Source organism: Parus major, chromosome 3 (assembly GCF_001522545.3).
Source record: "Parus major isolate Abel chromosome 3, Parus_major1.1, whole genome shotgun sequence".
In the NCBI taxonomy this organism is placed as follows: domain Eukaryota; kingdom Metazoa; phylum Chordata; class Aves; order Passeriformes; family Paridae; genus Parus; species Parus major.
Window position 1 is genome coordinate 70,570,600 of NC_031770.1, and position 27,939 is coordinate 70,598,538.

The 27,939-nt window shown below is 36.3% G+C and overlaps 1 protein-coding gene across 5 annotated transcripts in view; it reads left to right on the forward strand.

Annotated features, from left to right (window-relative positions):
• HACE1 (HECT domain and ankyrin repeat containing E3 ubiquitin protein ligase 1) overlaps nucleotides 1-27,053 on the forward strand; it is a 49,177-nt gene extending 22,124 nt beyond the window's left edge. For 3 of the 5 annotated variants that reach the window (XM_015622408.1, XM_015622406.2, XM_015622407.2), the window contains 13 exons: nucleotides 4,171-4,508; nucleotides 5,607-5,675; nucleotides 6,315-6,402; nucleotides 7,621-7,732; nucleotides 7,815-7,912; nucleotides 8,096-8,183; nucleotides 8,794-8,943; nucleotides 13,855-14,051; nucleotides 18,768-18,899; nucleotides 19,614-19,712; nucleotides 20,023-20,093; nucleotides 25,581-25,694; nucleotides 26,136-27,053. In XM_015622408.1, coding sequence (XP_015477894.1) covers nucleotides 4,171-4,508; nucleotides 5,607-5,675; nucleotides 6,315-6,402; nucleotides 7,621-7,732; nucleotides 7,815-7,912; nucleotides 8,096-8,183; nucleotides 8,794-8,943; nucleotides 13,855-14,051; nucleotides 18,768-18,899; nucleotides 19,614-19,712; nucleotides 20,023-20,093; nucleotides 25,581-25,694; nucleotides 26,136-26,238 — 1,659 coding nt within the window. In that variant the 3' untranslated portion in view covers nucleotides 26,239-27,053. Of the gene's footprint in view, nucleotides 1-4,170; nucleotides 4,509-5,606; nucleotides 5,676-6,314; nucleotides 6,403-7,620; nucleotides 7,733-7,814; nucleotides 7,913-8,095; nucleotides 8,184-8,793; nucleotides 8,944-13,854; nucleotides 14,052-18,767; nucleotides 18,900-19,613; nucleotides 19,713-20,022; nucleotides 20,231-25,580; nucleotides 25,695-26,135 lie in introns of those variants that run through there. The other 2 variants (XM_033512856.1, XM_033512857.1) reach the window with 2 other exon arrangements.
• Nucleotides 27,054-27,939: the final 886 nt, after the last annotated feature.

Here is a 27,939-nt window from a genome sequence, read left to right on the forward strand (position 1 = left end):
CAGTCTTCATTGGATATACAACTGCCATACTTTTCAGAGCACTTAATAAAAAAGAACTGCAGGGTATTTTTTCTTCTCCATCTTACTCCATATTCTTACACAGCACAGCTCATATCAAGAAATTTAGATGCCAGTAATTACTTGAGGATTTTTCTTTACCTTGGCATTTCTTCCACTGTGATGCAAAAACAGTATTTTGAAATTACTGCAATTATTTGATGGTATATGTTCATCAGGATACTTCTAAGGGCTTTTAAGACAGAGCTGTATTGGTAAGATCATGGAAGATGATACTCTTAATTCCAGTTTATTTAGGGAAGTATCTCAGTTTTTATTTAAATTTCTTCTCTTGAAAATAAGAAAATAATTAGGCCGTTTAAAAAACCCCAAAAACATGTAAGCATAAGTATTTGTTCTTCTGGTATCACAATAGTTTTAAGAACAAATTGATTTATATAATGAATATAAACTAGTACTTGAGTCTGAACAATACTGTGTGCAAAATGTAAAGCATTGTACATGGTGCAATGTAATAATTGTCCTTTGGAATTGTTCATCAAAATAGGGCAATAATGTGGGTTTAACTAAAATTCTGTTTTTAAAAAACAAAGCTCTACCCAAACCACAAGAATTATTTTATTAAAGGCGGTACTTTCTAACAGTTTTAATGAAAATTGCTCCAAGTATACCAGATTAAATAACAAGCAGATGTTAAAAACACTTCATATGAGAGCTATCTCCAGTGAGATATTCCACTACCAAGCCCAAAAAGGAAAAAAATGAAGGTTTCCGGCTTTTCAACTCCACATAATTTCAGAACTCAGTATAAAATAAACAAAAATATTCAATTGCAATTTGCAGAGGAAGTGGTATATCAGTAGAATCCCTTATCTGTGTGCTCAGATGACTTTTTATGATGAAAGAATTGTTTCTCAATTTACTCTGCATTTAAGTCTTGTGCAGTAGACTTATATTAAACAACTGGTACAGTTGTTCCAGAAAATAGCAGTAATTCTTCCTTGAGTGAAGACAATATGTATGTTTTTAATAAATAAGCAAAATGTATACTACTGTTGCATTATGTAACAAAACAAAAAATTAAAGACAATTTAAAAATTACTATTGCAATTATTGTAATTTATTTAGAAGTTTTGAGTGAGGTAACCCTGCAGTAGGGCCACTCTTGTGTCCACGGTATTTTAAAGTTTAATTTAAATTTCAAAATCAGAAATATAAAACTGCTGATGAGAACTTATTGTTGTTTGGGAATGGGCATGCAGTCTGGCAGTGTTATTTAATCTCCAGTTGTGGTTGGTTTAGTCTGTTCTTCCCTGAGTTTATGGTAGACTGGGTAGTGGGAGATTAGATGTAGTGCTGAGTGAATTGGGTGACTTCCAGTTTTCTCTTCGTCCTACCTTTCTTTCTGCTTTTTTTATCCTTTCTTTGTAAATGTACTTACGATAGTCTTTTTCACCTTTTGGGAGGAGATAAAAAAGACCTGACTTTTCATAATGCTTCATTAAATTTCTCTGTATCATTGTACTCATTGAACATCTTTTGATGAGTTGTCACTGTAATGTTGCTGGGAAGGGATTAAAAATGTGAGTATTCTTGATCTGAGCCTACTGAAGAATGTTACTGCTTGACAAGGTCAAGAGAATCACAGGGCTATCTGTGCTTTATATTTTAGGCTTTAAATATTTAGGAAATCCCTGTATGTGATTCAGGCTTATCCAGGTGCTTTAAAGTGGAAGCACCAGCTAATGATAACACATTCTTGTATTGATCCTGTAAGATACAAAAAAAGTCATTGAATTTTGTCTCCCAAGCTTGAAACAAGCTGCTAACTCAAGTGAGTTCTTACCAGTGAGAAACTTTGAGTAGTAATTTTGACCAGGTTTACGCTCATTACCTTTCCATGTAATGCTCTTCCAATTTCTGTTCAGTGTTATCACATGTTAAGGAAACCTGCTGCAAAATTTCTCTGTAATTGAATAAGGTTGGGAAGTGCTTAATGTTTTTATCTTGTTTCAGATACTGTTTTTTTCTAGAATTGAGGTAACTTCTCTGCTGTGACAAAGTCACTTCATGGATTAGCGACCTCCTGCACCCTATGTCTTAAAAAGCTCTCTGACATCTGGCAAAAGATTTTGCTTCAGTGTTGCAGTTTGAATATGGATTTGGTTACTGGTCTTGCTTTCTAGATGAGTAAAGAGGAAGGCATTGTTTGCATAGGTAAATTCTTGTGTTTGGGAGGTAAGGTGTGCAGCTATAAAAACTTGGTACTCCATCAGACTTGGCTGTATCATCTAGAGAAACTTCTCTGCACTGTGAAATAGGACATCTGAAGTTTGAGTGGAGGTCTTTGTTTAATATGGGGTTCATGGTAAGAATTGACTGACTAGTACTTTGAAGAAAACATCGCTAGTGGTTTGATTGAATATGTCTGTATGCCACTTAAAAAGGTCTGGTCATGGAAGCCAACATAAAATGCTGACAGTTGTGGATATTGAGGTGATGGGCAATATTTAGTTGTTGTACATCCTGGAATTGGACTGGAAAGAAAGAAAATGAAATGTTATAGCTGCTGTGCTTGACTAGACTTCTGAATGAGTTTCTAATCAGAAGCTGTGAAGAACTAGCTTGGGAAAAACAAACGGAGTGGAAAAGTTCTGAAAGGTGTGCTAAATCTGTGGGAAATCAAAGACAAACCACAGGGTAATATGGTGTCTGGCAAGCTAAACACTGAAAAGTATGAGAGAAAAAAACTAGATTTTAGTGTTCTAATAAATAACTAGTTTTTCCTGAGTTACAGATTAAGAGTACAGATGCATTTCAATTCTTCAGTGTGTTCAATTAATCCTATTTTCCATCAGAAAGTTTTTTTACTTTGTATTTTGTGGTAAAGGTCTGCCAGATAGGTCTTGGAAGGAGGATAACTTGATCCTGTATGGCAGACAGTTATGTAGAAAATGCTGCTTGTGCTGGAGGTATTCAGGTCACCATCTAGAGAAGTACATAGTCACTAGGAACATAAGCATTACGTGATTATTAATAAGCATTAAGTGATAACAAAGTATTGAGCAAAGCCTACAAGTATTAGAGATAAGGGTGGCTTTCCCCCACACTCCTACTGGGGAAAAATGGAAGTGTAGTGGTAAATTTTTAAATGGTGAATTTCAGCAGAATCTTTTAATACACAGCTCTTAGGAGAAGTAATTTACTGTGTATTGAGAGTGTTACAGCTATGAGGTGCTGACAGTGCTCTAGATAGTGTACAGATGCTGTGAGCAGCTCTTTATTTTCAAAAGCAACCTGAGAATATAACTTTCAGTGTTTGCTAAGTCTTTGAATGTTTTCACTGGTGAAAAATGTTGATGCAACAGTAATACATGGAAAAAGGACTCCATTAAGAAGTTCACTCCTACTTTTGTAATGCTGTGAAGTACTTGAGTTGATGACCTCCCTGTAGGAATCATATCCCTGTGCTCACTAGACTGTAGGGACAGGCCAGTTAGCCCTTGTGGATTTTGTTATGCTCATGAGAAGGGCACAGGCCTTATCTCTTTTTCTTCGGTGTAGTAGGCCTGCAGCTCACAGTAGGTGTGTAATGAGGGAATTGTACTGGATTTCAATTATATTGGGTTTTAGCTCACATTATGCATAAAGCACATTCTTACTAGACATGTGCATGAACCTGAATCTCAGTGGTGTTATCTGGGATTTCCTGCATCTTCTTAGTAAAGGAAACTCCTTTGACCAGGTTCTTCAAAAAGAATTGGCACTGTCTTACTCTAGAAACTCAACCTGTGTGTTTCTGTTTCCCTGCTTGGCTGCAGTGGTTAGGCAGTAATGTGCTGTGTGAAGCCAAACTTCATCATATATTTCAGTTCTATAGTTCTTCTGTAGTTCTTTCTAAATGAGTTTACCTTTCTTCCATCTGCTGCTTGATTTTCCTTCTATATGAAATTTTCTCTTTGTGCTGTTTGGCTACAAGTGCAGAATTTTTTATGAGTATTTGCCTCTTATCTTTAACATGACCTCTAAAGGATCATTTAAAGCTTTAAAATGTGCATGATATTTATTTGCCTTAAGAGGATTATCACATCATTAATATTGTCTAATGTCAACATGTTCTTTTTTGTCTGTTTTTTCATGTGTTTATTGCAGCCGCTGGAACTGCTCTGGCATTCTCTGGATGAATGGCTTGTTCTGATAGCCACAGAGCTGATGAAAAACAAAAGGGACTCTGCCAACATTACTTCTATTTTATTGAAGCAAAAAGGACCAGATCACCAAGATGCTACTCCTGCACCTTCTTTTGCCACTGCAGGGACTGAGGGAAGAAAAGAGCTGTCCACTGATGGAGTTGAGTTAAAAACATATGATGTTGCTGGGAAGCAGGAAGCTTGTGCTGATTGTCAGGATGTTATCTCCATGACAGCAAACAGGCTAAGTGCTGTCATTCAAGCCTTCTATATGTGCTGTTCCTGTCAGATGCCTCAGGGGTAAGGAGATGATTCATTTTTCTTACCCAAACTATTTCCATTTTAAAATAATACATACTTTCTTGGAAGAGTGTTGATACTGACCACATTGTATTAGTGACAATCAAGGCTGTGCTGTTTAATGTTTTACTAGTTCAATTATTTGAATGTTGTTTTTTTTTAATGGTTCTAAAGACACCAAACAGCACTGCAAGTTTTCCATAGTGCTGCTGCCCATGAATGTAGCTGCACTGGGGCACATTTTGTATTGAATGTGTAATGGCTCTTGGTAATCATGTAGTATACTCATAAGTAGTATATGAAACTTAGCTGTATTTGCTGTTGGTTCTTAATGTAAAATTAACCTTGAATTTAATGTGATTATCCAGCAAGAAGAGCTATAAGCTCAGAAGAAAAAAACAGTGAGTTATCTTTGTGGATGATGGCTGGGGCAAAACTTATTTGACTATATTATATATAACAAGGAGAGTTCAGTCTCCAAGTAATGCTCACTTGGAATCCTGTCCCAGGCTGACAGACATGTAGTTTTGTGTGGAACATGCAGTTCAATTTAGGTAAGCCTAATTTCATTGAGGTCTGGTTTAAAAAAGGAAAAAACTGTGACCACTTGTAACTGAGGTCCTGGTCTGTCCAAGATTGTTATGGTTTATATTTGTGACTTTGGCCCTCATGAGTAGAAGATTAGGCAAGTATGATGGCATTACAAGCTTCCTGAGGAATCTAGAAGCAAGGGCCCCACTACATGACAACTTTTGGTTATTCCTAATCACCATAAGTGCTTTTCTTTCTCTGCCAAATTGAGTTGGATAAAAGCTTTCAAATTGGCCAGTAATATTTGTCTAGGGCATCCATTTTCTGTGCATGTTCTGGAAGATGACTGATTATTGACATTTTTGCCTTTTCTGTTAGTTCAGTAACAGATCAGTAACATTTAGTTCAATATGAGATCTTAATGCTGTTGAATATTTAGTTTAATTTAGCTAAACAGTGTCAGTTTTTTATTTGTGTAGTATTTATTTAAAAAAATCCCCAACAATTTCTGTAATTCAAATTAGTTTCAGTTGCACTAACCAAAAACATCTTATGATTTTTGAACAGGATGACGTCACCTCGTTTTATAGAATTTGTTTGTAAACATGATGATGTCCTTAAGTGTTTTGTTAACCGGTAAGCTTCAATAAATACGGGCCTTGTAATCCTTCCCTCTGTTCCTCCCTGGCAATAATTAATTTTTTTCTTCTTACTGAGTTTTATTTTTAGATTGTTGCTGTGATATATGAACAATATGCAGTTTAATGGTCTTGCTGAACTTAAGGGAGTGTAGATTAATGATTCAGAGCTCAGACTTAAATTAACTCTTCTGCATATTTAAGTGATCTATTTGTAAGATTCCTGAACGAAATCTATTTCACAGAGCAACGGAATAATTTGATGAATGGATTCTTTCCTTATATTTGTTCCAAATAAGGCCTTCCCTTTTAAGGTAGATGAAAATTTTCATTCTTCCTCAAATGTGTGACGACTTAAAGGAGTATAAACCATCTTTGTACAGTTGGCTGTTTCCAGCATTTCTCTGGGACTGACAGGTTTATAACCTTCCTTCTGTGTGGCGAGCTGCTTCTAATCCTCCCACGTTTAACAGATGAGGTAGTATAAGTTGTTTGGAAAAAGAATTAGGAAAAAGTGATAAAATATAACCTTGAAACTTGTCTAAGATTAATTGCATTGCTTCTTTATGTAGACTTTTTGCATCACAAAACATTATTATTCAATCTCTAACAGGCTTCTAACTTGTTTTTCTTTCAGAAATCCCAAAATAATTTTTGATCACTTTCATTTTCTTCTGGAGTGTCCCGAACTAATGTCCAGATTTATGCACATCATAAAAGCTCAGGTAAATGTCAGGAGCTGCTTAGTTACGACTTCTGTGATTATACAAAGGATGTTTTTTTAAAAAAATAATACTTGAAGAAATTCCATTTTGGGAGGATGAAAGAACTAAACATGGCTTCTAGTGCTTCTGAATATATAATGTGGAAATACCATATTTAACAGACATAGCAGCCAGATTTCTGTATTCATAATTCTCTAAAATACATGAGTGAGTCTATTTGGGATAACCAGTGTTGGATGTGTCTTACAAGTCCAACTTTTAGTTAAAGAATGAAATTTCTGTTTCTAAATCTGTTTGTGCACATCTAATAGATTGAGCTTTAAAATTATTTACCTCCCCCTAAATGACTTATATTTTGAGACACACCAGAGGATAAATACATCACTATTACTTGATTTGGTCATAAATAGTACCAACTCCTTTAGTGGAACATCATGTTGTCATCTTGTCTGTTCCAACAGCTTTATTTCCTTAGTTGTGAACCATACTGTGCTTTTATTTTTAAAGATAAAATGCTTTTATTAGTCCAGTTTCATTTCTGGGACATGGTGTTGGTGTACTGTTTATTCATTCTTTCATTATGATGTGTGTTTGTGAAATTTACTGCATATGAATGAATAATGAGGAGACCCCGAGAGCTGTTTGTTAGGTCAACTCATGTACGTGCTGTGAACTGCAGGGGATGAGAATGGCCATACTTGTGTCATATCTGTCTTGAAAGAGCTGCAAAATGTCTATATAAATACTGAGTCAAATAAGTTAGAACTTTCTAACCTAGGAATTGCTTTATAAGGTTTCTCATTCCTTTGGGCTGTTCTATATTGCCAGTGACCCTTAATGCAAACAGGGCTGGTTCATATTACTTGTGCTTCTGTGGTTATCAGTAGTTTTACAGAAACCAGTGACTTATTTCTTATCTAAGTTTGTTCATGCTCTCCCCTAACCTGTAAAAAGTTTTGTGCTGTTTTTCTCTTCCGTGGAAAACTTCAATAGCTATTTCTGGACAGCTGTTGGTCCAGTCTTTCTGCAGACTCAACTTCAGCAACCACTCAAGCTCATGTCTAGTCCTTTCTTCTTCCTAAAATACTGTATAGCATGTTGGGGTAACTCTGCACATCTCAAAAATCAATTCAGAATTATGCATAACAATTTGCTTATGGGAGAGGAATTTTTCAGAGGAATGCATGTGTATGATATGGTTTGCACCTTGTTTTGTAGCCATTTAAAGATCGCTGTGAGTGGTTCTATGAACATCTGCACACCGGGCAGCCAGATTCAGACATGGTGCACAGGCCTGTCAGTGAAAATGACATACTTCTGGTTCACAGAGGTATTGTGTTCTAAATGGAATTAGTGTGTCTTTGAAAGATAATGAATGAAGATTAAAAAAATAATTTGTATTTTGTGTTTAGATTCTATTTTTAGGAGTAGCTGTGAAGTTGTGTCTAAAGCAAACTGTGCAAAATTAAAGCAGGGGATCGCTGTGAGATTTCACGGAGAAGAAGGCATGGTGGGTAAAAGTGCATGGTTTGTTTTATGGCATTTTCATATGGAAATATTAATTCTCATTCACAAGTGTGATTTTGAACTAAAGCCTACTTTAAAATTACTTTAAAATAAATATGTGGTTACTCAGCATAACTATTGAGTGAAAGTTTTGTGTACTAATACCTTTTATTCTTTTGACGTGCAGGGACAGGGTGTGGTGCGTGAATGGTTTGATATCTTATCCAGTGAAATAGTTAACCCAGATTATGCCTTATTTACCCAGTCAGCTGATGGTATGTCTCTGCCTTTTTTTTTTTATTTTTTTCTTTTTCCTAGGTTTAGTGTGTCATTTTTTATAAAAGCATTTTTATAATACAAAAAAATCTGTGTAGAGGCACAGATTATTTCATGAAAGCTAAAAGGAGAGGTTCTGCCTGTTCAAAGTAGTCTTCTCCAAGGAGACTAGGAATGGACTGTCTCCTGCCTACGTCTGGCTGGAGACAGGTGAAAGAAAGTAGATATATTCTCCTCCTTCCTTTGAGCATGTTCACAAGTTGATAGAACCAAAGCCCATTAGAGTGAGTAAAACATATATATATGTAGCAATATAGTAAAATGGAGGACCAAATTTAGCAGTTGGTAATTACCCTTTTGCTGATGATAATTATTTCAGAACAGTGCCTTGGAGAGTGGATTAGCAGTATCATTGTAATAAGATGTCATTACATTCTAAGACATTTCTTTCTGACACCTTTTTTCTGTAAACAAAATACCTCAAACAGACTTTCAAAATCCCAAGATAAAACTCTTGCAATGTTTTCAGTTGCTTAGTGTGTTTGATAGATAAAAGCTTAATTTAAAATAAAGAAAATAATGGAATGTGATAATGTTTTTGTTTTATAGGAACAACTTTCCAGCCGAACAGCAACTCTTCTGTAAATCCGGATCATTTGAACTACTTTCGTTTCGCAGGCCAGATCTTGGGGCTGGCTCTCAATCACAGGCAGCTGGTGAACATCTACTTCACAAGGTCATTCTACAAACATATTCTTGGTATGGTTTTATTAGAATCCTGCTTATTAGTCATAACAGTTGTCTGAGTAGTAAACCTTTCCCTTTTTTACTCTTGTGTATGTGTATGTTAAAAGTGAAAAAGCCGTGCAAATTAATATCTTGCTAGTCTTTCACGTACCTCGGATTCACAACAATTCTTTGCATCACAGTTGTGAAGTTTATTTGCTCTTCTGAGTAGTGTCATTCTTGAGAAATGAAAATAATTGTTCCCTAGTTAGCTTAAAGTTGAGAATGCTTGTGAACTCTGGCAAAAATCTATTAGACATTCTTGATCATGTCTGAAGTTCTTCACTTGTGCAGCGGTTTTTAAAAAATTGAAACCCCGCTGTTGAAAACCTGTCTACTGACTCCAACAAATACTACTTACTTTCCAAAGTAGTGTTTTAGGTTCATCCTGTCTCCTTAATGAGAGAAGTTAGTTCATGTGCTTTTACTGTAGCATTCTTGGACAGATATTTTTATAGAAAAGTAGCCTTTTTAGTAGAGGATAACTTCTGTTTGCTGGTAGTAGCTGTGGTCTAGGGCTCTTCTCTGCTCTTTAAGAACCTTTGTGAATCTTGGTTGCTGAACGAGATGCCCCTCTTCTGCATTGTCATTTAAACACTTCTCTTGAAAGAAGATGATTCCTTTTGCATTCTTGTTACGCCTTCAAGTACATAAATTCATTTGCTGTTGCATGCAGAATTTCCTTTGTGTTTGATCACTAAACTTCTTTGGAAGTATAAGATATCTTAATGGTTTTCTGTAATCGTTTACCTACAGTCTTCCTGTCATACTTGCTGAGTCCAGGACAGATTAACTGTTAATTTCAGTTGAGTTTACTGTTTATCTTCCCTGAAAGTGTTCAGAGAACACTTGCTGTTCATTGAAGGTGCAGGCTCAGTTTTCTTTGTCGAGATCTTCTTCAGGAAGCATAGTGGAGCATATTTTACTTCTCTCCCTCAATACTACTTTCTGTGGCAGGAGAGTGACTATGCTGGGCAAGAGCCAGTGGAGCACAGCCAGTCTGCAGCAGCACAATGTTGGCAGTGCTTCATCAGGCACCCTTAGCCATTGATCTTCACACAGGAGGGTGGTTCTAAAGCAGACATATCATTGCATGGCACAGTTTGGTGCTGACTTGAGCTTTGGCCTCTGACATTTGGAGTGAGTAGATGAATCATGAATGATTTGGGTTTGAAGGTACCTTAGATACCTTGCGCAGAGACACCTTCCTCTAGACCAGGTTGCTCAAAGCCCTGTACAGCTTCATCTTGGAACACTTGCAGGGATGGAAGGACTGGGCGACCTGTTCCATTGCCTCATCACCCCCACAGTAAAGAAATCCTTCCTAATATCTAATCTAAACTTACTGTCTTTCAGTTTTCTTTCAGATTTAAACCATTCCCCTTTGTCCTGTCACTACTTGCCTGTGTCAAAAGTCCCTCTCCAGCTCTTTTGTAGGATGCCTTCTGGTACTGGAAGGCTGCTTGAAGGTCTCTCTGGAGCTTTCCCTTCTCCAGGCTGAAACAAGTCCAGCCTTCAGTTTTCACAGGAGAGGTGCTTCAGCCATCTGATCATCATTGAAACCTCTTCTGGACTTGCTCCAACAGGTCTGTGTCCTTATATTGGGGCCTCAGAGCTGGATGCAGTGCTCCAGATGGGGTGTCTTGAGTGTGAGGTAGAGGGAGAGAATCATTGCCTTTGATCTGCTGGCCATGCTGCTTTCATTGCTATGAATAACATGGGCTAATCTCCTTGTGATGTATTCACAAAAAAGAAAATCTTATTTTTCTGCTGTTCCATGTTACCTTGAGAATAGTGAAATGTTGATCTTGTCCTGACCTCTTTTGGAAATGACTGTTAGTGATGATATGCTTGATTTATTGGTTTCTGAATTGACAAGATGATCAATTTTTTTTTTTTTTCACTTTGCTAGAATAACGATTGCAAACCAAGCAGCAGTCATTAGTCTCTGTTAATAAGGTCTAACTGGTCTTAATAAGGTCTTATCATTCCAACATTCTGTTTTACAGGTATCCTAGAACTTTATAGAGGTTTATACACATTCAGCTTGTTTAAGGTCAAGAGCTTTACCACTTCTTATTACTTAATCAGAGACAAAGAACTGGAAAAATTACACCTCTGCTTCTCAAAGTAGTTGCTTTTTCTGCCTCAGTCACTGTGATTTATTTAAACCTTGCCAAGGCCTTTTCCATCAGCTTTGCACATCTCCTATCTTCTTGTTTAAGGAATCAGTTGCGCAGCAGTGGGTGCTCTTGAGTGGATTTGTTTTATTTTTGCTAGCTCTTGTTCATGCCAAATACAAGTTATCTGGTTACTGACATAGAAATTCCCTTCAGCTCCTTGTTAAGCCTTAAGTAAAGGAGTTTGAAATCTCTTGGAGTCTGTTTTCACTCCTTTGGTTTCTCCCCTTGCACTGAGATCCTTGTTTTCTCTAGGGAAAGTATATGCATCTGCTGATGGCACTGAAACCACCGGTTGTGTGCTAAGCCCTTCTGTATCTGAGGAACACTGTGAATCTCTTTCAGAAACTCCTCCTTTTAGTCAACAGACATGATGTGGAAGTGCCTTGATTGGAAGCTGAAACCTGTATGAACAAATAAATGTTCATACATTTCTTTGAGTCTTGGGTGGGTGCACACCTTTTTCCACTGTGGTGAGTTGAGAGCCTCCTGCAACAATATCTGAGTGAGGAAAGATCATTAACTTCCATGATGACTCAGCTAACACATAACTAATGTGCTTTATAAGGTATTAGGTATGTAGTGTGCATGTTTTTTTTTTTGTGTGCCTGTGTGTTCTGTGAAACCAAACATTGTTCCATAGGTCAGCATGTTTATTAAGGCTGCATTCTATTCCAGATGTGGCACAGGGAGAAATACAGGCAGAAATTAGTAAGACCTCGTAGGTTTATTTTTCTCATACTTCTTATCTATCAGCCTTCTGCTTAAATGGGGGAGGAGTGGATGATTTCTCTAGTGCTGTTTTCCAGTTACTTTGTATTTCTTTACAGATAAGGTTACTTTCCTGTTTGTAAAAGGAAACTTCCATCTCCAGCTTATAAAGACAGCAGATAAATTCTTAACTGTTCTATCTACTCTTACATTCCACTCTCAAATAGAAAGTAGTCCTTGAAATGGCATAAACAAAAGTGAAAATTAATTTCTGGGTTGGTGTATTTTGAACTGGAGGCCTTAAAACCTTGAATAATTAATGAGCTTGTCTCAGAGCTTACCTGTAGTATCTCTTTGAAGTTCTGTGTTGCACAGAAATACTTGCTTCTCACAATTATGCTATGCTAGATTTCTCTTCCTTTTCAAACTACAGGGGTCTCAAGGGCATACAAGAGAAAGATAGATAGTATTTTGTGGGATTCAAATTTTGTCATGATAAATCTGATGGAATTTTTTTATAACTGCCTGCTTGAGTCCATTCATTGGTAAAATATCTGACAACCCAATGACTGAGCTTAGTGCTTTGGTCTCACAACATGCTGGCTATAATTGTACTCTCATCATAACACTTGTTGAGTTTCTTCTCTGAAGGAGGAGTCTCTGATTCCTACTTTTCAGTCTTTCCCCACATCATTATTTCCACGTTTCGTGTGTCAAATGCACATATGCTTGCTAGTTGGCAAAAGTGAAGGTCCTTTGGACGCTACTAGACAGCTGTTAGATTTTTTTTTGTTTTGAGCGACATGACAGTGATATTTAATTAGTAAGTTATCTATCCCTATCTTAAACTGGAGTGTTGCTTGATTTTATTTAAAAAACAATGCCTTAGAGCTATATACACACACCCTTTCAGCACTTGTCAGCTCTTCCTGGGAAATACTATAGTACTTTTTACACTTGGATGTTTTGCAGTGGCTGCTAACCTTTGAATTTTGTGTTTCTGTGGGGTACTGCATCCACAGTCCATAGTGTGCTAAGGCTTCTACTAATGGGCATCCTTATGACACTGCACAATGCAGGGAAGATGGTGAAGCAAGGACAGTATTTCCAAATAGCTCGCTGTTCTCTAAACCTACTGCTACCCTCACCCCCTGCCCCTTTACTCAGATATCATGTCTGTGTTGGTAGAGTTGAAGTACCTATCATGCCAGACTTAAAATATTCAAGGTCTGCTTTCTTGTGAAGAGGGGTAGCTCTCTTGTAAACTAGGGTCAGTTTGTTCCAGGCCCATTTGCTCAAATGTGCTTGAGTGCCATGCCTGTGAAGGGGTTTGAAAATAGGCATTTACATGTATCTGTACCTGGATAAAAATCAGATTTCTAGAAAATCTCCTTTTAATGCTTCTAAATGACTTGCAAGTTTAATTGGAAATGTAAAATTCCTATAATAATAGGTCTAAACTGTGTAATAAATCTCATTTCAAATATGATTAAAAAGAACACTGAAGGGTAATGAGAGTTTTCTAAGTACAGAAAGATTGTTTAAAATTGTCTTCCCCCCCCCAAGTAATGCTCTGGGTGAAAAGGTGCTGTTATAGAAAATATGGTACTTGTGTTTCTAAAACGTAGGTTGAAAACTTTAAGACTTTGTAGGAAACATTTAACATTTTGTGTTCAGAATAAGTAGATGCTTTTACTGAAATCTTTTAGTGATCTAAAATTATGCAAATTGGTTTTGCCTGAGAGTTATGTCATTTTCTTCACTAGGAGGAAAAACATATAGAGGAAACTTGATTCTGTAGTATTTTAAAAATACTGCTGCACAGTTCTGCTGTAATTCACAACAGTGCATCCCTTTTTCCCTTTTCCTATTACTGCATTATTCTGGTTTCGCTCTAGAGGGCAGTCTTCTACCACATATTAAGTCAAAACCCTTTTTCCTTTATCCCGTTTATTTGAGCAGTTTTGTCTCTTTCTTTGATTTTTTTTCCTAGGCATACCTGTAAATTATCAGGATGTAGCATCTATTGATCCAGAGTATGCAAAGAACTTGCAGTGGATTTTAGATAACGATATCAGTGATCTGGGTTTAGAGCTGACCTTCTCTGTTGAGACCGATGTCTTTGGAGCAATGGAAGAAGTGCCATTGAAGCCAGGGGGTGCAGGTATACTTGTTACACAGGAAAACAAGGTGAGTGTACAGGTCTATTCACAAGATGATAGTATAGGAAAAGCCATTGGACTGACTTTCTGACTAACTGGAAGGATGAATGGTATACCCGTTTTGAAGAAAACATAAAAAAAATTCAAGTTGCCAACACTCATTCCCCTTTTTCTAGGTTAGCATGTTACAGAAACAGTACTACTTGAAATCTTTAAAAGAGTTCTGATTAGAGGTTCTTCTTTCTGCCAGAACTGTGGAAGGGAAATAGGATCAATTTAAATGAAGGATTTATTTTAAAAGTTACAAATACTCCTAAAGTTATGTCTTGCATATATACACCAAGAATGTAGAACAGTAGCAGTTGCTAAACATAAAATTATAGGTAATGTTTCAATGTGTGCTGCCTGCTAGGCCAGTCTATAGCACTGGATTGCTCAAATTAACGTGCAGGTAATGGACAGAATAAAAGTCTGCAGGAAGCTTTTTCAACCATTTGCAAGGCACTTGGTGTGTATGGAAATAACCTGCTTTTTGAATTTACTTTAGCAGGTTGAAAAGCCCCCGATTCCTCTGCAGCATTAATTGAAAAAAAAAAAAAAAAAAGAAAAGAAATGTGGGAAAACACAGCCAGATTTTGAAAATTGTCTAGAAATTATGATAAACACAAGTCTAATTGAATCCTGCAGTTACTGACTAAACAGTTCTGAGTTTACACTGCAGGAGTGTCACGGGTAGACCTGCAGTTTTTTTGGAACATTGACCCTTGGTCCTGATGTCTGCTTTGTGTTCTGATTTCCATTTGTGTTGGGCTGGCTGAGCCTGTTCTCTGTGCTCAGTAAGCATTTGGCTTCAGCAGTGGTGTCAGCAGCTGCTGCACTGGAGAGCAGCCACTTGGTGTCAGCCTTTGTTGCAAGGACATTGCAGTTTGTGTTGGAGCCATTGGTACTGGATTCTTGTAGCCTTAATCCTCATTTTCATTAAGGCACAGTGCCATTCCAATAGCAGGAATACATATTATTAGCCTAATTCTGCACTTATTCCTGCAATACAGTCATTTGTGGAAGAATACAGATGATAAAACAAGTGTAATTGCAAAGATAGTGGATGCTTAGTTTTTTTATTATCTACTGGAGAAGGCAAGGATGTAGATTAGTGCATCTGGTCAGTATATTCTAGTAGGGAATAGTATATATACTATTACATACTTACACTAGTATATATTTAGCTTCTCAGTATGCGTAACAGATGTATTTAACATAAATTGTAGTTTCATAACAACTATTTAAAACCTGTTTTTAAATTAGCATAAAACTAGAAGTTTGCCCACATTGGGGTACTACCTGTTACCAGCTTAATTTGCTCTCTTAACTTCAGAGCTGGGACACAGTCTAGAAAGGGTGATTGAAAATGTGTAGCTGAGATGCCTCCATTCCATCTCATCAAGCCATTGTCAGCATGGCAGGAGGGGACTAGAGTTTGTGTAGCTTTTATTTGAAAGGTGCTAAGAAAGAGTTGGCTCTGGTGGTAGCTTTGAAACTACTAATATGAATGCATTTTTTGAATTTGAAGTTGCAAAATGTGAAGTAAAAAAAACATCTGTAGGATGGCACTGTTTTGTTCACTGGCAAAATTGGCCAAGTTGCTGAAAATTGGAGATCTGTATTTTAGTGTTAGTTTTTTTTTTTTCCCAGTTTGTTTAATGTGACATAGTTTTGCAGTATGTTTTAGCTTAGCTTTTCTATCAATTTAAATAGGAATGTGTCTACCTAATAAAAAAAATACCTTTTTCTCCTGCAAGAGAGAAAAGGTTGGTTTTTTTTTCTGCCTTTACCCAAGGAATAAGGATCACTGTTTAAAACTCATTGTATTTATTATGTCTCTAGGAGAAGAAAATTCAGCTTCTGCAAGTATTTGCTGTGTATGCACACTAGCAGATTACCTGTTAAAATTAAATTCGGAATTAATCTTTATCCCTTGAAAAACCTGAGCAACAAGCACATACACAAAAAAATCCCCTGTGCCAAAATCAAAATAAAACCCACCCTTGCTCCTCCCTGCACAGAAACCACCCAAACAGTCCCTTTCTTTCATTGAAAACTGAAACAGACTAAATGCACTAGTAGTAAGAGCTATTTGTAAAATGTTATTTTCTTTGAATGGGGTAATTTTCTTTTTTTATGTCAAGTGTGTAATAGGGGAATGATTGTGGGGCATTTAGATGATGCAAATATTCGTGTCTTACAATTGCTGTGTCCATGTAGCCCAGCTGAAATACGGTTATAACTTGGTACAAATGCCTTTTGTCATGTTAATGGAGAGACTTCAAAGGGAAAAGTCAGGCTTTGTCCTGAATTTGCTCTTTGCTGTGTATCGTTTTTCAGCTTTCTACTTTTTAGGAAAAAAAATGAAATTAGGCCTAGTCAAAGTTTGATTATATGTTATGTTAAAGAATGGTGCAGATTTCCACAATCCTGGGGCTTTCTGTATCTTCCCAGAACCTGTCTGTGAGCTGGCCATTCTGTTTGGCACTAAAACAGTAGGTATTTTTATTTCCGGGCAGCTTTAAAATGGAGCTGCTCTCTGAATCTGAAAATCATCATAACCATTGATCCTTGTCTCACAGTATATGGGATTGTGAAATCAAGGAAGCATGATCTGTGCTTTATTTACCTCAAAGTAAAATACAGAACAACCCCTCACCCAAACAAGATTTTGTCATTATATTTGTGATGCCCATCTAATGTGTTTTTAATCACGTCTCCCTTCCTTAAAGGAGGCTGGATCATAACTTTATGTAGGAATGCATATGTAGATCTGAAATGATGTAGGTATTCCTGTTCTGTAATGTGCTCCTAAGGCTTCAGAGGGGAATAAAATGTAAATGAAGTGCACAGAAAGCAAAACAAATTGACCAAGTTGTTTACTGACATGTATTATGTAAATTCTGTGCTACAGGTCTTTCATCATGTGCCAGTGCTGATAGCCAGGATGCTCGGCTGTTCCAGGCTATTTTAAGCATTTATTTTTACACCTAAAGTACAGCAACTGCTTTCTCTCATAATTAAAGTGTTCAATGTAGTATTTTTTTATCCTGCATAAAATAAGTAATTTTTTTTAAAAAATGGATTTTTCAAAATAAGGCTGTGAATTTTACTTTCCACAACCCTGTTTTTCTGGGTAGCCTAATTTACATAAGAACAGTTTAAGAGATGTAAAATGTGCATTTCTGATCATTGAAGACAAGTGTTAACAGTATTTTGAATCCCAGTATTGCAGAAATTTCTGGTTTCTTCTGTGTTCACTGACTGACTTTTATCTAGTGCAGTTAATCTCCTTTGGCTGCCCCTCAGCCCTCTGACAAGGGAGGTGTCTTCAGCTCCACTGATAGTAGAGGCAACCTGGGGAGACTTCTAGACTTGAAACTAGATTTTTGGGAGCTGTACTGCAGCTGAAGATATTATTAGGTCATGTTCCTCTTCTTCAGAGCACTTCACAAATTAATTGCTCTCTCAGTCCAGTGAAATGGTGATAATGCTTTTAAAAGTATTTTTCAACTGCAAAGCAAACAACCCCTCTGTACATCTGTAAGGAGCTGCCTTTAAAAAATACACATTTTGATATGTTTCATACTTCGTTCTCTTTTTCTGAAAGGGAGGAAAGGAAAAATGCTTGGTTGCTTTTGTGCAGGTTCAGAACCTAAAAGTTTAGGTTGCAGTATTTCAAAATTAAAGTAGTATTTCATAAGATTGTTTTCTTAAAGGAAGCTGATAGTTGAGATGGTTTAATTGGGAGATACATTTCATGATTTTCGTATTAAAAAATCATGATTACAAAGTCAAAGCATTTCTTTAAACAGAGTACCTTAAATAATCTAGGAATAAATTTTGTTTTCAAGTAGAAAACTATTTTCTTGAGTAAATAAACTTTATTAAACTTGGTCAGGGTAGATGAAACGTTTATAGAATTTTAATGTAGGCACTTTTCCCTTCTAAGGCACTTGTCTTCTTCTAAAAGCCTTCTTCCATTAACACCACCTAGGCTTTTGTGTTCTCAACAAAAGCAAAATTCTGGTGGATTTCTTTTCTGGCTGACATCTTTTAAAGGGAAGGGAGCCCCCAGATCTCTAAGGCATGTTATAGTCTATTCCCTGGCTATGGTGGAAATAGTTTTCTGGTGTTTTTATTTTTTAAAAACTAAGTAGATTTTTCAAGACTTTCTTAAAAATACTGAAATTCTTATTAAAACTATTCACCTCTGCAGGCTTTATTATGTATTATTTTAGGCTTCCAGAGACAGGGGGAAAGCAAGGAAGCTTTCTGGCTCACAAATATTCCTTCAGAACTCAGCCCTTTTTCCTGAGTAATGTTGGTTTGCTTAAATAGAGTATTTTTGCTTAAAAACAGTGGTGTGTATATGGCCTTAGTTGAGCTTAATGGAGGTTGTACTAGATGTGGGCATGACAAGTTTTATTTACTTCCTTTATTTTAGTCCAAGTCCCTGTTTTTTGACTGGTTTATGTAACAATTCAAACACTTCTGTTTTGGGATTGTCTTAGAAATGAAGGTAGAAGACCAAAAGGGGCTTATTTTGGGTTGCTTCCATGTAAAAATGCAAAGGGACTCTTACCATCTTAGAGTGGAAGAGATTTATAATGCACTGAGGACTGCATTTGTGTTTGTGAGTTTGTTTGAGCGCTGTGTGGTTCTGCTGGGGTATGTCTTAATACTGTTCTCTATGTTGCAGGCTGAGTATGTCCAGCTTGTGACAGAACTCAGAATGACAAGAGCCATTCAGCCTCAGATAAATGCCTTTTTACAAGGCTTCCATATGTTCATTCCACCATCTTTGATCCAACTTTTTGATGAATATGAACTGGTAAGCAGAAATGCCTATGTACTTGTAAACACTTTGCTCAGCATACTTCATCAGCAGTGTAAATGATGTAGAAGTAAAGCTCAGTAATCACAAAATAAAGATTTTGTAGCTTTCACATTGGCTTTGCTTCCTGGGCATCTATCAATGGGGATCTCATTATGTGTATTCCTGCTTTTGCTAATTACTCAGGATTACCATCTTCCTGAAACTTCACATGGCAGTAATAAATGCCTTAATTTGTAGTTTCAGTATGGAATCAGCATGTCGTGGCCTTTAAGTCTTTGCATGTTTTCCTTGAGGAGGACAGAAATCCTTTAAGAATAAGAAGATGCCGTCTATTGTCTCTACTTTTTCTGAGTCACAGAGTCAAATTCCAGTAAAATTTTGTTGGTGGTTTGATCTTCTGTAACCAACACATCTCAGATTTTCTCTGAAGTCATGGCAAGACTCAGAGTTCTTTTTCTTTCAGGTTCTTTGGCAATATTTTTTTCTCTTTCTAGGGCATACTTAAATTAAACAGATCATGTGAAGTTACCTGAATTCAAGAATCTTCATGTATTAAAATTTAGTCATGGGTTTCATAAGATTGCAATAATTTAAAAAAGCACTGTAGGCTTTCTACTTCTTAAAACATTACTTCTTTAAATAGCATAAACTCTTGAAATAAGTGGCTAGTCAGGAGGACTAATCACAGTCTATGTGCTTTTCCTGAAGGAGCTTTTGTTGTCTGGTATGCCAGAAATTGATGTGAATGACTGGTTGAAAAATACAGAATACACCAGTGGCTATGAGAGAGGAGACCAAGTTATTCAGGTAAAATTATTTATTTGTTTGTTTTCTTTTTTGTTATTTTTTTAATAATGTAGACTATTTAATCCAAAAAATACGGTTTTGTTGTTGTCAACATCTGTGTGTTTATGGAAGCTTATTTTGGCTGAAATTTGTGAAGGTTTTTTTCTATGGTATTTCTACATTAAGTAATTTAATTATGTATGAATTTGGTACAAAAAATTTCCATAATTTAAGTAGAAAACACATATATTCCATTTATTGTTTTATCAGTGTATTTTCAAGTACTACAAATATTTAATGGAAAATACAAAGTAATTTCTTTGTCATTTAGTGGTTCTGGGACGTGGTGGAAGAGCTAACTCAGGAAGAGAGAGTGTTACTATTGCAGTTTGTTACTGGCAGGTGAGAGACTCTTCTGTGAGAACAAATGCATTGTCTAGATACTCTGAAATAAGACAAGAGACTTGTGAGACCATAAAAGATCAACTTGAGAGACCATAAAAGATCATCTAGAAACTGTTTTGCATGCTGGTTGTCCTGTAAGTTGATCAAAGCAGATGAAGTGTCTGTTAGTACTTTTGCTCTCTCTGTTGCCTGCAAAATGATTGATTACATATTTATTGTGCTTGACCACTTCGCAAGAGGCCTTTGTTGCTGTCCAGGCTGTTCTGACAAGGCTGTAGTGAATTTAACTGAGCTTTATATTCTTGTTCCTGTTGCATATTTATATAACTCTTGGCTTTTCCAGTAATCAGCTGAGGCTGTAATATATGAGATAAGTAGGTATCACTTCAGTCGGTGTACACAGAATAGCCTTCTCCTCAAACTGAGTTGAATTTAAGATTAATGCAGTGTGTCAAGATAAGTAAAGATGTAAGCTTATAGAAGGCAGTCTGCTTTATAAAGGTTTTCTGTCCTAAATTCTATTTGTTCTCTAGGGAAAGCCACTTTCATTTCCCTTATGGTTTGGGGGCAGTGAGGGAATGTTTTAGCAATAAAGGCCCCTATGAGCTGGGTGAGTTGATGATCTTTTGGGTACAAACATTTTGCAAAGTGGATCCATAGACATAAGTGTGACACCTGAGTTGTGCAATCCAGTCTTTTTCTGATAGCAGGCAGAGATCACATCATCTTCTTAGTTTGATATTCCCTTAATTTTCTGGGATTAGTAGAGTAGTTGACCTTTTGTGTGTAAGTTTTTGTGGTTAAGCAATGATAAAATACAAATTAAGATCATCAAAAGTACCTTTTATATTAAGGAATTTCACAGTCACGGATGTATCATCAAATCGCCCTCTCTCCAAATTCTATTAGTTTCACTTAATTTATTATGAATTTCCTTGGTTTTAGGGATCATGGATGATTTAAGAAGCTAGTTGTATGCACACTGATCTTTTTGTTCTCTGAAGAAATGATTCCTGAAGTTGCATATGTATGGCATGCCAACTGCCTGTCTTTCATTTTTAGTGGACTGCTCCATTTCTAAATCTAGAGAGCAAATAAGGATCTTTAAAATGTAAGGTTATGTTTCAAATGCTTCTTATAGCATTCTAAATGATACTGAAGTGGCATTCAGTATTTTTAGGGCATTTAGGGTAATATACTTCTTCTAAGGGACGCTTTCTATCAAGCAAACAGTTACACTGTCTGATAAATATGTGCGTCAGCATCATTCATTTTGGTCACAAATCACCTACTGTCTTGTTCTTACCCATTCTCTTGTCAGTAGAAAAGAAATTTTGGTGTGGCTTTAAGAATTCTTGTCTGGAATTTAAAAACAATCTGCTTAGGATTTTTTTTTTTTTCTGTATCAGCTAGGAGGAACCCTTTGTTTTTCCTTTAGTGTTTGAAATGCAATATATTTTTCCATAAATATTTAACTTTTTAAAGTTACCTCTAATAGTGATATACAACTGGCACTTTTGCACATAAGTCCCCAGACAGTCCTACTTTCTTTTAGATGGAAGATTTAGACAATGACTTTTCTGTGAGCCTAGTACGGTAGTTGGGCTGGTATCTTTAAGTAAAATTTTACATTAAAAGTATACCTGATTTTCAAACTATGGTGTTTTTAAGGCCTTAGTGAAGGATTTGTTTCTATGGGTGCTGGTTGGCAGGTTACATTCACAGGTCTTTTTTTTCTCCATTTCCCTTTAATCTTGTAATTTAATCTCGTAATCTAATTTTGTACATTCATTTAATTTTTTGTCTATGTGTGAAGTGGAACTCTTCTTTCCAATCAGAGACTATGAAATGAATCTGGTGAATTAAGCAAAACAGATTTATGATTGTCTTCTGTGTTTCTCTGACCTCCCTACGTATTTCTTAAACTTTCCCTTTTTTCTTCTTCCCCCATTTTTACATCTCTTTCTCTTTTTCCCTTATGAAGTCTTGCTTTGGCAATTTTAGTGGAGATAACTTTGCATTTGTCATTAATACCAATTTTGAGACATTTTCAATAGTAAAGCAACTGTCAAGAGCAAAGCTTGTACATATTTGGAGGTCTTAACACACTCCAGAAAAAGCCTGAATGTTCCTGTGGCTCATATTTGGGATTGGAAAGTTCACTTATGATGCCATTTATTCTTTCTTAGCTAACAGCTGCTTGAGATGATAGTGCCAATTCTACAAGCTTTTCTTATTTTCCCCCTCTTGATCTGTTTGGTATTTATAATAGTATTTGGCTAATTTATTGTTAATTCTTCACTGGCAACTTCTGATGGAGTTTGTAGTGAGCAGTTGGAAGGAGATGTTGACAGCTTGATAGAATCTAAATGATAAATTCTACTTTATTTGTATTCTACAGCTGCAAAGATTATATAGAACTTCTTTGGGGAGTGTAGTTTTTGTTGAGTAATAAGCAATATGCTTATGCTCTTTAAGGAAAAATCAGCGTACTTGTTAAATATGAAAGATATATGTGTCTACTGTCACATAAGAATAAAAAACCATAAGGAAAAAAAGCTTAAAATCTCTTCTACGGTGTTTTTATTCCAAGGAAATTCATGCAAAACTTGTCAGTGGAAAAACAGATAGAAAAGTCATGATTCAGATGTAAACGTAGAAATTTCCAAAACGATGAAACTGTATTGTTGTTCTTGCTCACAGCTATTGTGATATTTTTTGCATCTATTTGGAAGGTTTTCTCTACTATATTGGCAGTGTTTTGCTTGGAGAGAAGGCTCATTCTTGGAGGCACAAGTTGGCAGCAATCTCTTCCTTTTGAATGCTCAGTCTTTTGACTGTGCTTTACTATTTTGACCTGTTATATGGGAAGTATTATTATAAGTTACATTGAAAAAAACTTTTAGATAATAGTGGAATGAAAGAAATTTTCAGCAGTTAGGTCTCTTTTATTGCTGATTTGAATGTGGGATATTTTTCAGAGGGGAGAAAAAAAAGTCATTGCAGGGGAGGCAAGACTATATTAGAATGTGAGCCAAAACCATGGTGTAAGGGTACTGATGTACCATCTTTACCCCGTCCTGAATTGTTGCTGTAAGCACAATTCCATTTGTGTCAAAAATAATATGCTGCAAATAATCAGCACTCCTCTCCTTAGTGGTTATTTTGTGTAGCAGTGTTGGAACTATGCTCAGTATTGCTGTTGTTAAGCTAGGTAATACACATTTATGTGTTGGATACTACAGCTACTTCTAAAAGGTATATTACTGTGAGTTGTGTCCCAGATACTTCACATTCAGCAGTGGCAACCATTACACTTCTGCATTTTTGCTGGGCAGTTTTACTGTGAGTGGAAACATTACTTCTTCTCTTCTACACTTGCTTCTGGCTTTTACAGTCACTTGATTTGGTGAATATAGGAGCACTGTTTTTAGTATAGGTAGCTGTAATCCAGAATTCTTACAGCTGTTACATATTTTTGGAAGGTATATTTTGTTTTATCAGATGCTCTCTTTGCTAGCTACAAAATCACAGAATAGCTGAGATTGAAAGGGACCTCTGGAGATTAAGACTTTCACAGAATATTCTGATTTGAAAGGGATTCACTAGGATCATCAGGTCCAACTCTTAAGTGAATGGTTTATACAGGGCATACATTATTAGTACCATGCTCTAACCAACTGATGTATCTCATTGTCTAGTCCAACATGGTATTCAGAGCAGGAGTGGCTACAGCTGAATGCTCAAGATCTTGTCCAGACAGGTCTTGAGTCTCCTGGAATGCTGTCCTTTCAACATCTCTGGGCAATTTATACTGGTGTTTGACCACCTCACAGTATAAAAGTGTTCCTTTAGTGTAAATGGAAATTTCCTAGACTTCAGTTTGTGCCCATTGCCTCCTGTACTGTAACTGTGGGGATCACTGCATCATCTCATTTATCCTTTCCTTCAGTATTTGTACACATTGATCAGATTACTCTGAGCTTTCACTTCTCCAGGCTGAACAGTCTCAGCTTGCTTTTGTCTTGTGTCAGGTGCTCCCAGCCACAATTTTTGTGGCCCTTCACTCGCCTTGCTGCATTATGTGCTTGTCACTCTTATAGTGGGGAGCTTGGAGCTGAATATTTCCCCCCCAAGTACAGAGAAAGGATAATCACCCTTTCCCTACTGGTGGCATTGTTCCTAATGCATTCAACTTCTTTGTCCTTTCATTATAGTGGATTTTGGGAGGGGTTGAGGTCCTTTTGCATGTACGGGCTGTGATAGCAAGATGTTATCTTGTAGTGTATATCAGCTTAAGTTGATATTATGAAAACATGTGAATATCTGATTTTTTTTCTATTTGTTAGCTTAGAATGGCAGAGAGGGCATCTGAACAATGGGCTAATGGGTAAAATGCCCATTTACACCTGGAGTAATCATTGAAAAATATGTTGGTAAAAGGAATAAAAAAGAGTAATATGATTAAGTGAGATTGCATTCCTGAAGATGCTAGTGGGTTTTTTTAGCTTGTTCTAGTTTTGCCCTAGCTTGTCACTGGGCTATAGTGTGACTGATGTAATGGTTTTATTAGTTACTTGAAATATTTGGTCTGAAGTAGTCAATGAAGAGACATGTCAAGGACACTTTAGTCATTTGTCCCACAGACAGTAATCAGAGAACAAGCTGTTTTGTGATGTAGCTTAAACTTCAAACATAAATAGACATGTTTGTCCTAACTGAGATAATGCCATAATATGAGAAGGATATATATCTGTTAGAAAGCATCCAAAGGGGCCATGAAGGTGGTGAAGGGCCTTGAGGGGAAGCTGTATGAGTGGCTGAGTACACTTGGTCTGTTCAGCCTGGAGAAGAGGAGACTGAGGGGGGACCTTGGAGGCCTCATTGCAGTCTACAGCTTCTCAGGAGGGGAAGTGGAAGAGCAGGCACTGATCTCTTCTCTGGTGACCAGAGACAGGACCCAAGGAAATGATGTGAAGCTGTGTCAGGGAGGTTTAGGTTGGATGTTAGGGAAAAGCTCTTCCCCCTAAAGGTGGTTGGGTGCTGGACCAGGCTCCCCAAGGAAGTGGTCACAGCACCAGCCTGACAGAGTTCAAGAAGGGCTTGGACAGAAATCTCAGGCACAGGGTGTGATCCCTGCAGAGTTAGGAGCTGGATTTCAATCCTTGTGGGCCCTTTACAACTCAGAATATTCTAATTCTATGAATATTCTGCTACAAAAACTGGTTATAGAAATGAGGCAGAATTATCCTAAATGTCAAACAATATGATGCCTATTATAAGTGGACTAATGTGTTATTCAGTCTTTTAATTTAAAAGTTTTTAAACAATGAGAATTTTGATATCAGTAAGAAAAAGGAAAGTTTAGCAAAAGTATTAGTAACTGTCAAATAATCTTAAATAAGAGATATTTTCAATGTAAAGATTATATTTTTTTGCCTTAAAACATTATTGCACTGCTCTTATATCTGTACATTTTCTCAGTTCCAGGGTGCCTCATGGTGGCTTTGCCCATATAATGGGTGGCAGTGGATTGCAAAATTTTACTATTGCTGCTGTACCATATACTGCAAATCTTCTACCAACATCAAGCACATGGTATGTTAACTATTCTCATTAGAATATCTTAAAACCAGGGCTTTTTCATGTCAGTCACAGTCCAAAGTACAGTTCTTTAGAATATTAGAAGGTCAAAAAAATTTTAAACAGTTTCTGTAGTATTTACTCTCCAACATGAAAGTGGTGAGTTTTATCCCAAATGATGTTATGTTTGCTCATTGTTTGCAACTCAAATTTGTCTAATTAAAGGTAGTGAAATTAATAAATGAATATTAAAGTTAAATTACTATATTACAACTTACTGAAGTGAAAAAACAACTTAATTTCCTATAATACATTCAGATGCTCATTGGTACTGTAAGTCTGCATAGGCTTATTTTCTTCCATACATGTGATCTCTTCAGGGGTTTTAATCAGAAATCTTTACTGTTGAGTTTTTTGCTGAACTGTGGTGTCTTTTTTTTTTTTTTTTCTTTCCAGTATCAACATGCTCAAGTTACCTGAATACCCAAGTAAAGAAATCCTGAAAGACAGGCTTCTTGTGGCCTTGCACTGTGGAAGCTATGGTTACACAATGGCATAAAGAAGTCTAGAAAACCCATCTGACTGTTAATGTGCAAATGTGCAATTTTGAGTGGCAGAAGTAATTTTGGGACCTGTCAATAGAAAAGGATCTTAGATGCTGCAGCCCATTGGCATGGCTGGGCTTCTGAACTGGCACAGCATCATCAGCTTACTTTCCATTATTGTGTTGTCAAGGTAGCTTTGATACCATCATAACAAACTTCTCAGTATGCTGTATTTTCATTTTTTAAAATTACAGGTCTGTATGGAAATCAGTTTACATGCTTTTCATTATTACTTCAATCTGAGAAAGTTTGTGAGAATCTTCACACAGTTTACATTTGATTTCCAGCTACGTGGTTGAATGACATTTGCATTGCAGTTTACTTTGCACTCAGATGGAATACTGCAAATGGAAAGAGTTGTACTTTATGCCTTGTTGCATGTGAAAGTGCCATTTATTTTTGCAGACCACTACAGAAATTTCAATTGGAATATTGTACAGTAAGACAGAGCTGATGTATTTTCCATTTCTTTGCAGAGTAACAGGAAGAAAATTTTATAACTTTTTAGTATTCTGATGTATATAATATGTAAAGATTAGACTGTTATCATGGGATAAACCTAACAGATTGAGTTTATCTAGTTTATATTAGAATTTACACTATATTCTACTAAATATTTAAAGTATTTGTGACTTTATAGTCAACTTGCAGTTTAGAATTTGTAAATATTGTTTAAGATCTATATCCATTGTTTGAATGCCTTTACTCTTTCCTTCATATAATTGTATGTTCAAAAGGTATTAATTAAATTTTAATATTTTAACCAGAATTGGAATGTGACAAGTTTGTGTGTGTCTCTGTGGGCAGGTTATTCTTTTTTCTATCTTAATTTTATTAATCTTTTTATAATTTCAATTGTCATGGAATCAGTATTTGAGGAGTCACTGTCAAAGTGTATGGATAGACATAAAAAAAATGCACAAGGAAGTAAATTGAGCTTATGAGGTTAACTGACAAAATGATGATAGTTAGAATATCATGTCAAAATTTATATAGAATTAGAATATGTTACACTTATATGCAAAAATACACAGCAAGAGCTCAGCACATTTGATAAATAGCTGCACATGTTGGGGTTGGTGATACTGTTACATAACTTTTTTTTAGGGACTCTGGGGTAGGCCTACATTATTGTTTTGATTCAGTCTAGGAATGTTTTTTTTTTTGTTGTTGGTATGTTTTTTCAGTTGTGGATGTTTTTCTTTCTTTGTAAATTAATCTGGTCATCCCTGCTTGTCATGCTTTTGGCTTGGGGAATGCAAATTGGATTCTGTCCAGATTAAACTAGACAGGAAAAATTTATCCAAAAATGTACTAAATGCTAACGGAGGAGCATCAAATTTATGTCTGCAAGGCTTAAATGATATGAAAAATATCACAGAAGAATATTATGGATCTGAAGAGTTCACAAATTAATTTGGTCATAGCAAACCCACCAAAACTCACAAATTTTAAGGTTCAGGTTCATAGCAGAAGCTGTTTCCTCCTAATCTCTTAATGTTTTCCTACACTAAATGCTAATACATGTGGAGCCTAAATTCACCAGCTGATTTAGGCTGCTTATTTAGTGCTGGGTTTTTTTCAGATTTTATTTATCTAAAGCATACATAAGCTCTCTGGGGGAGTGAGAAAGAAATCCATGGACCATCTTGCCA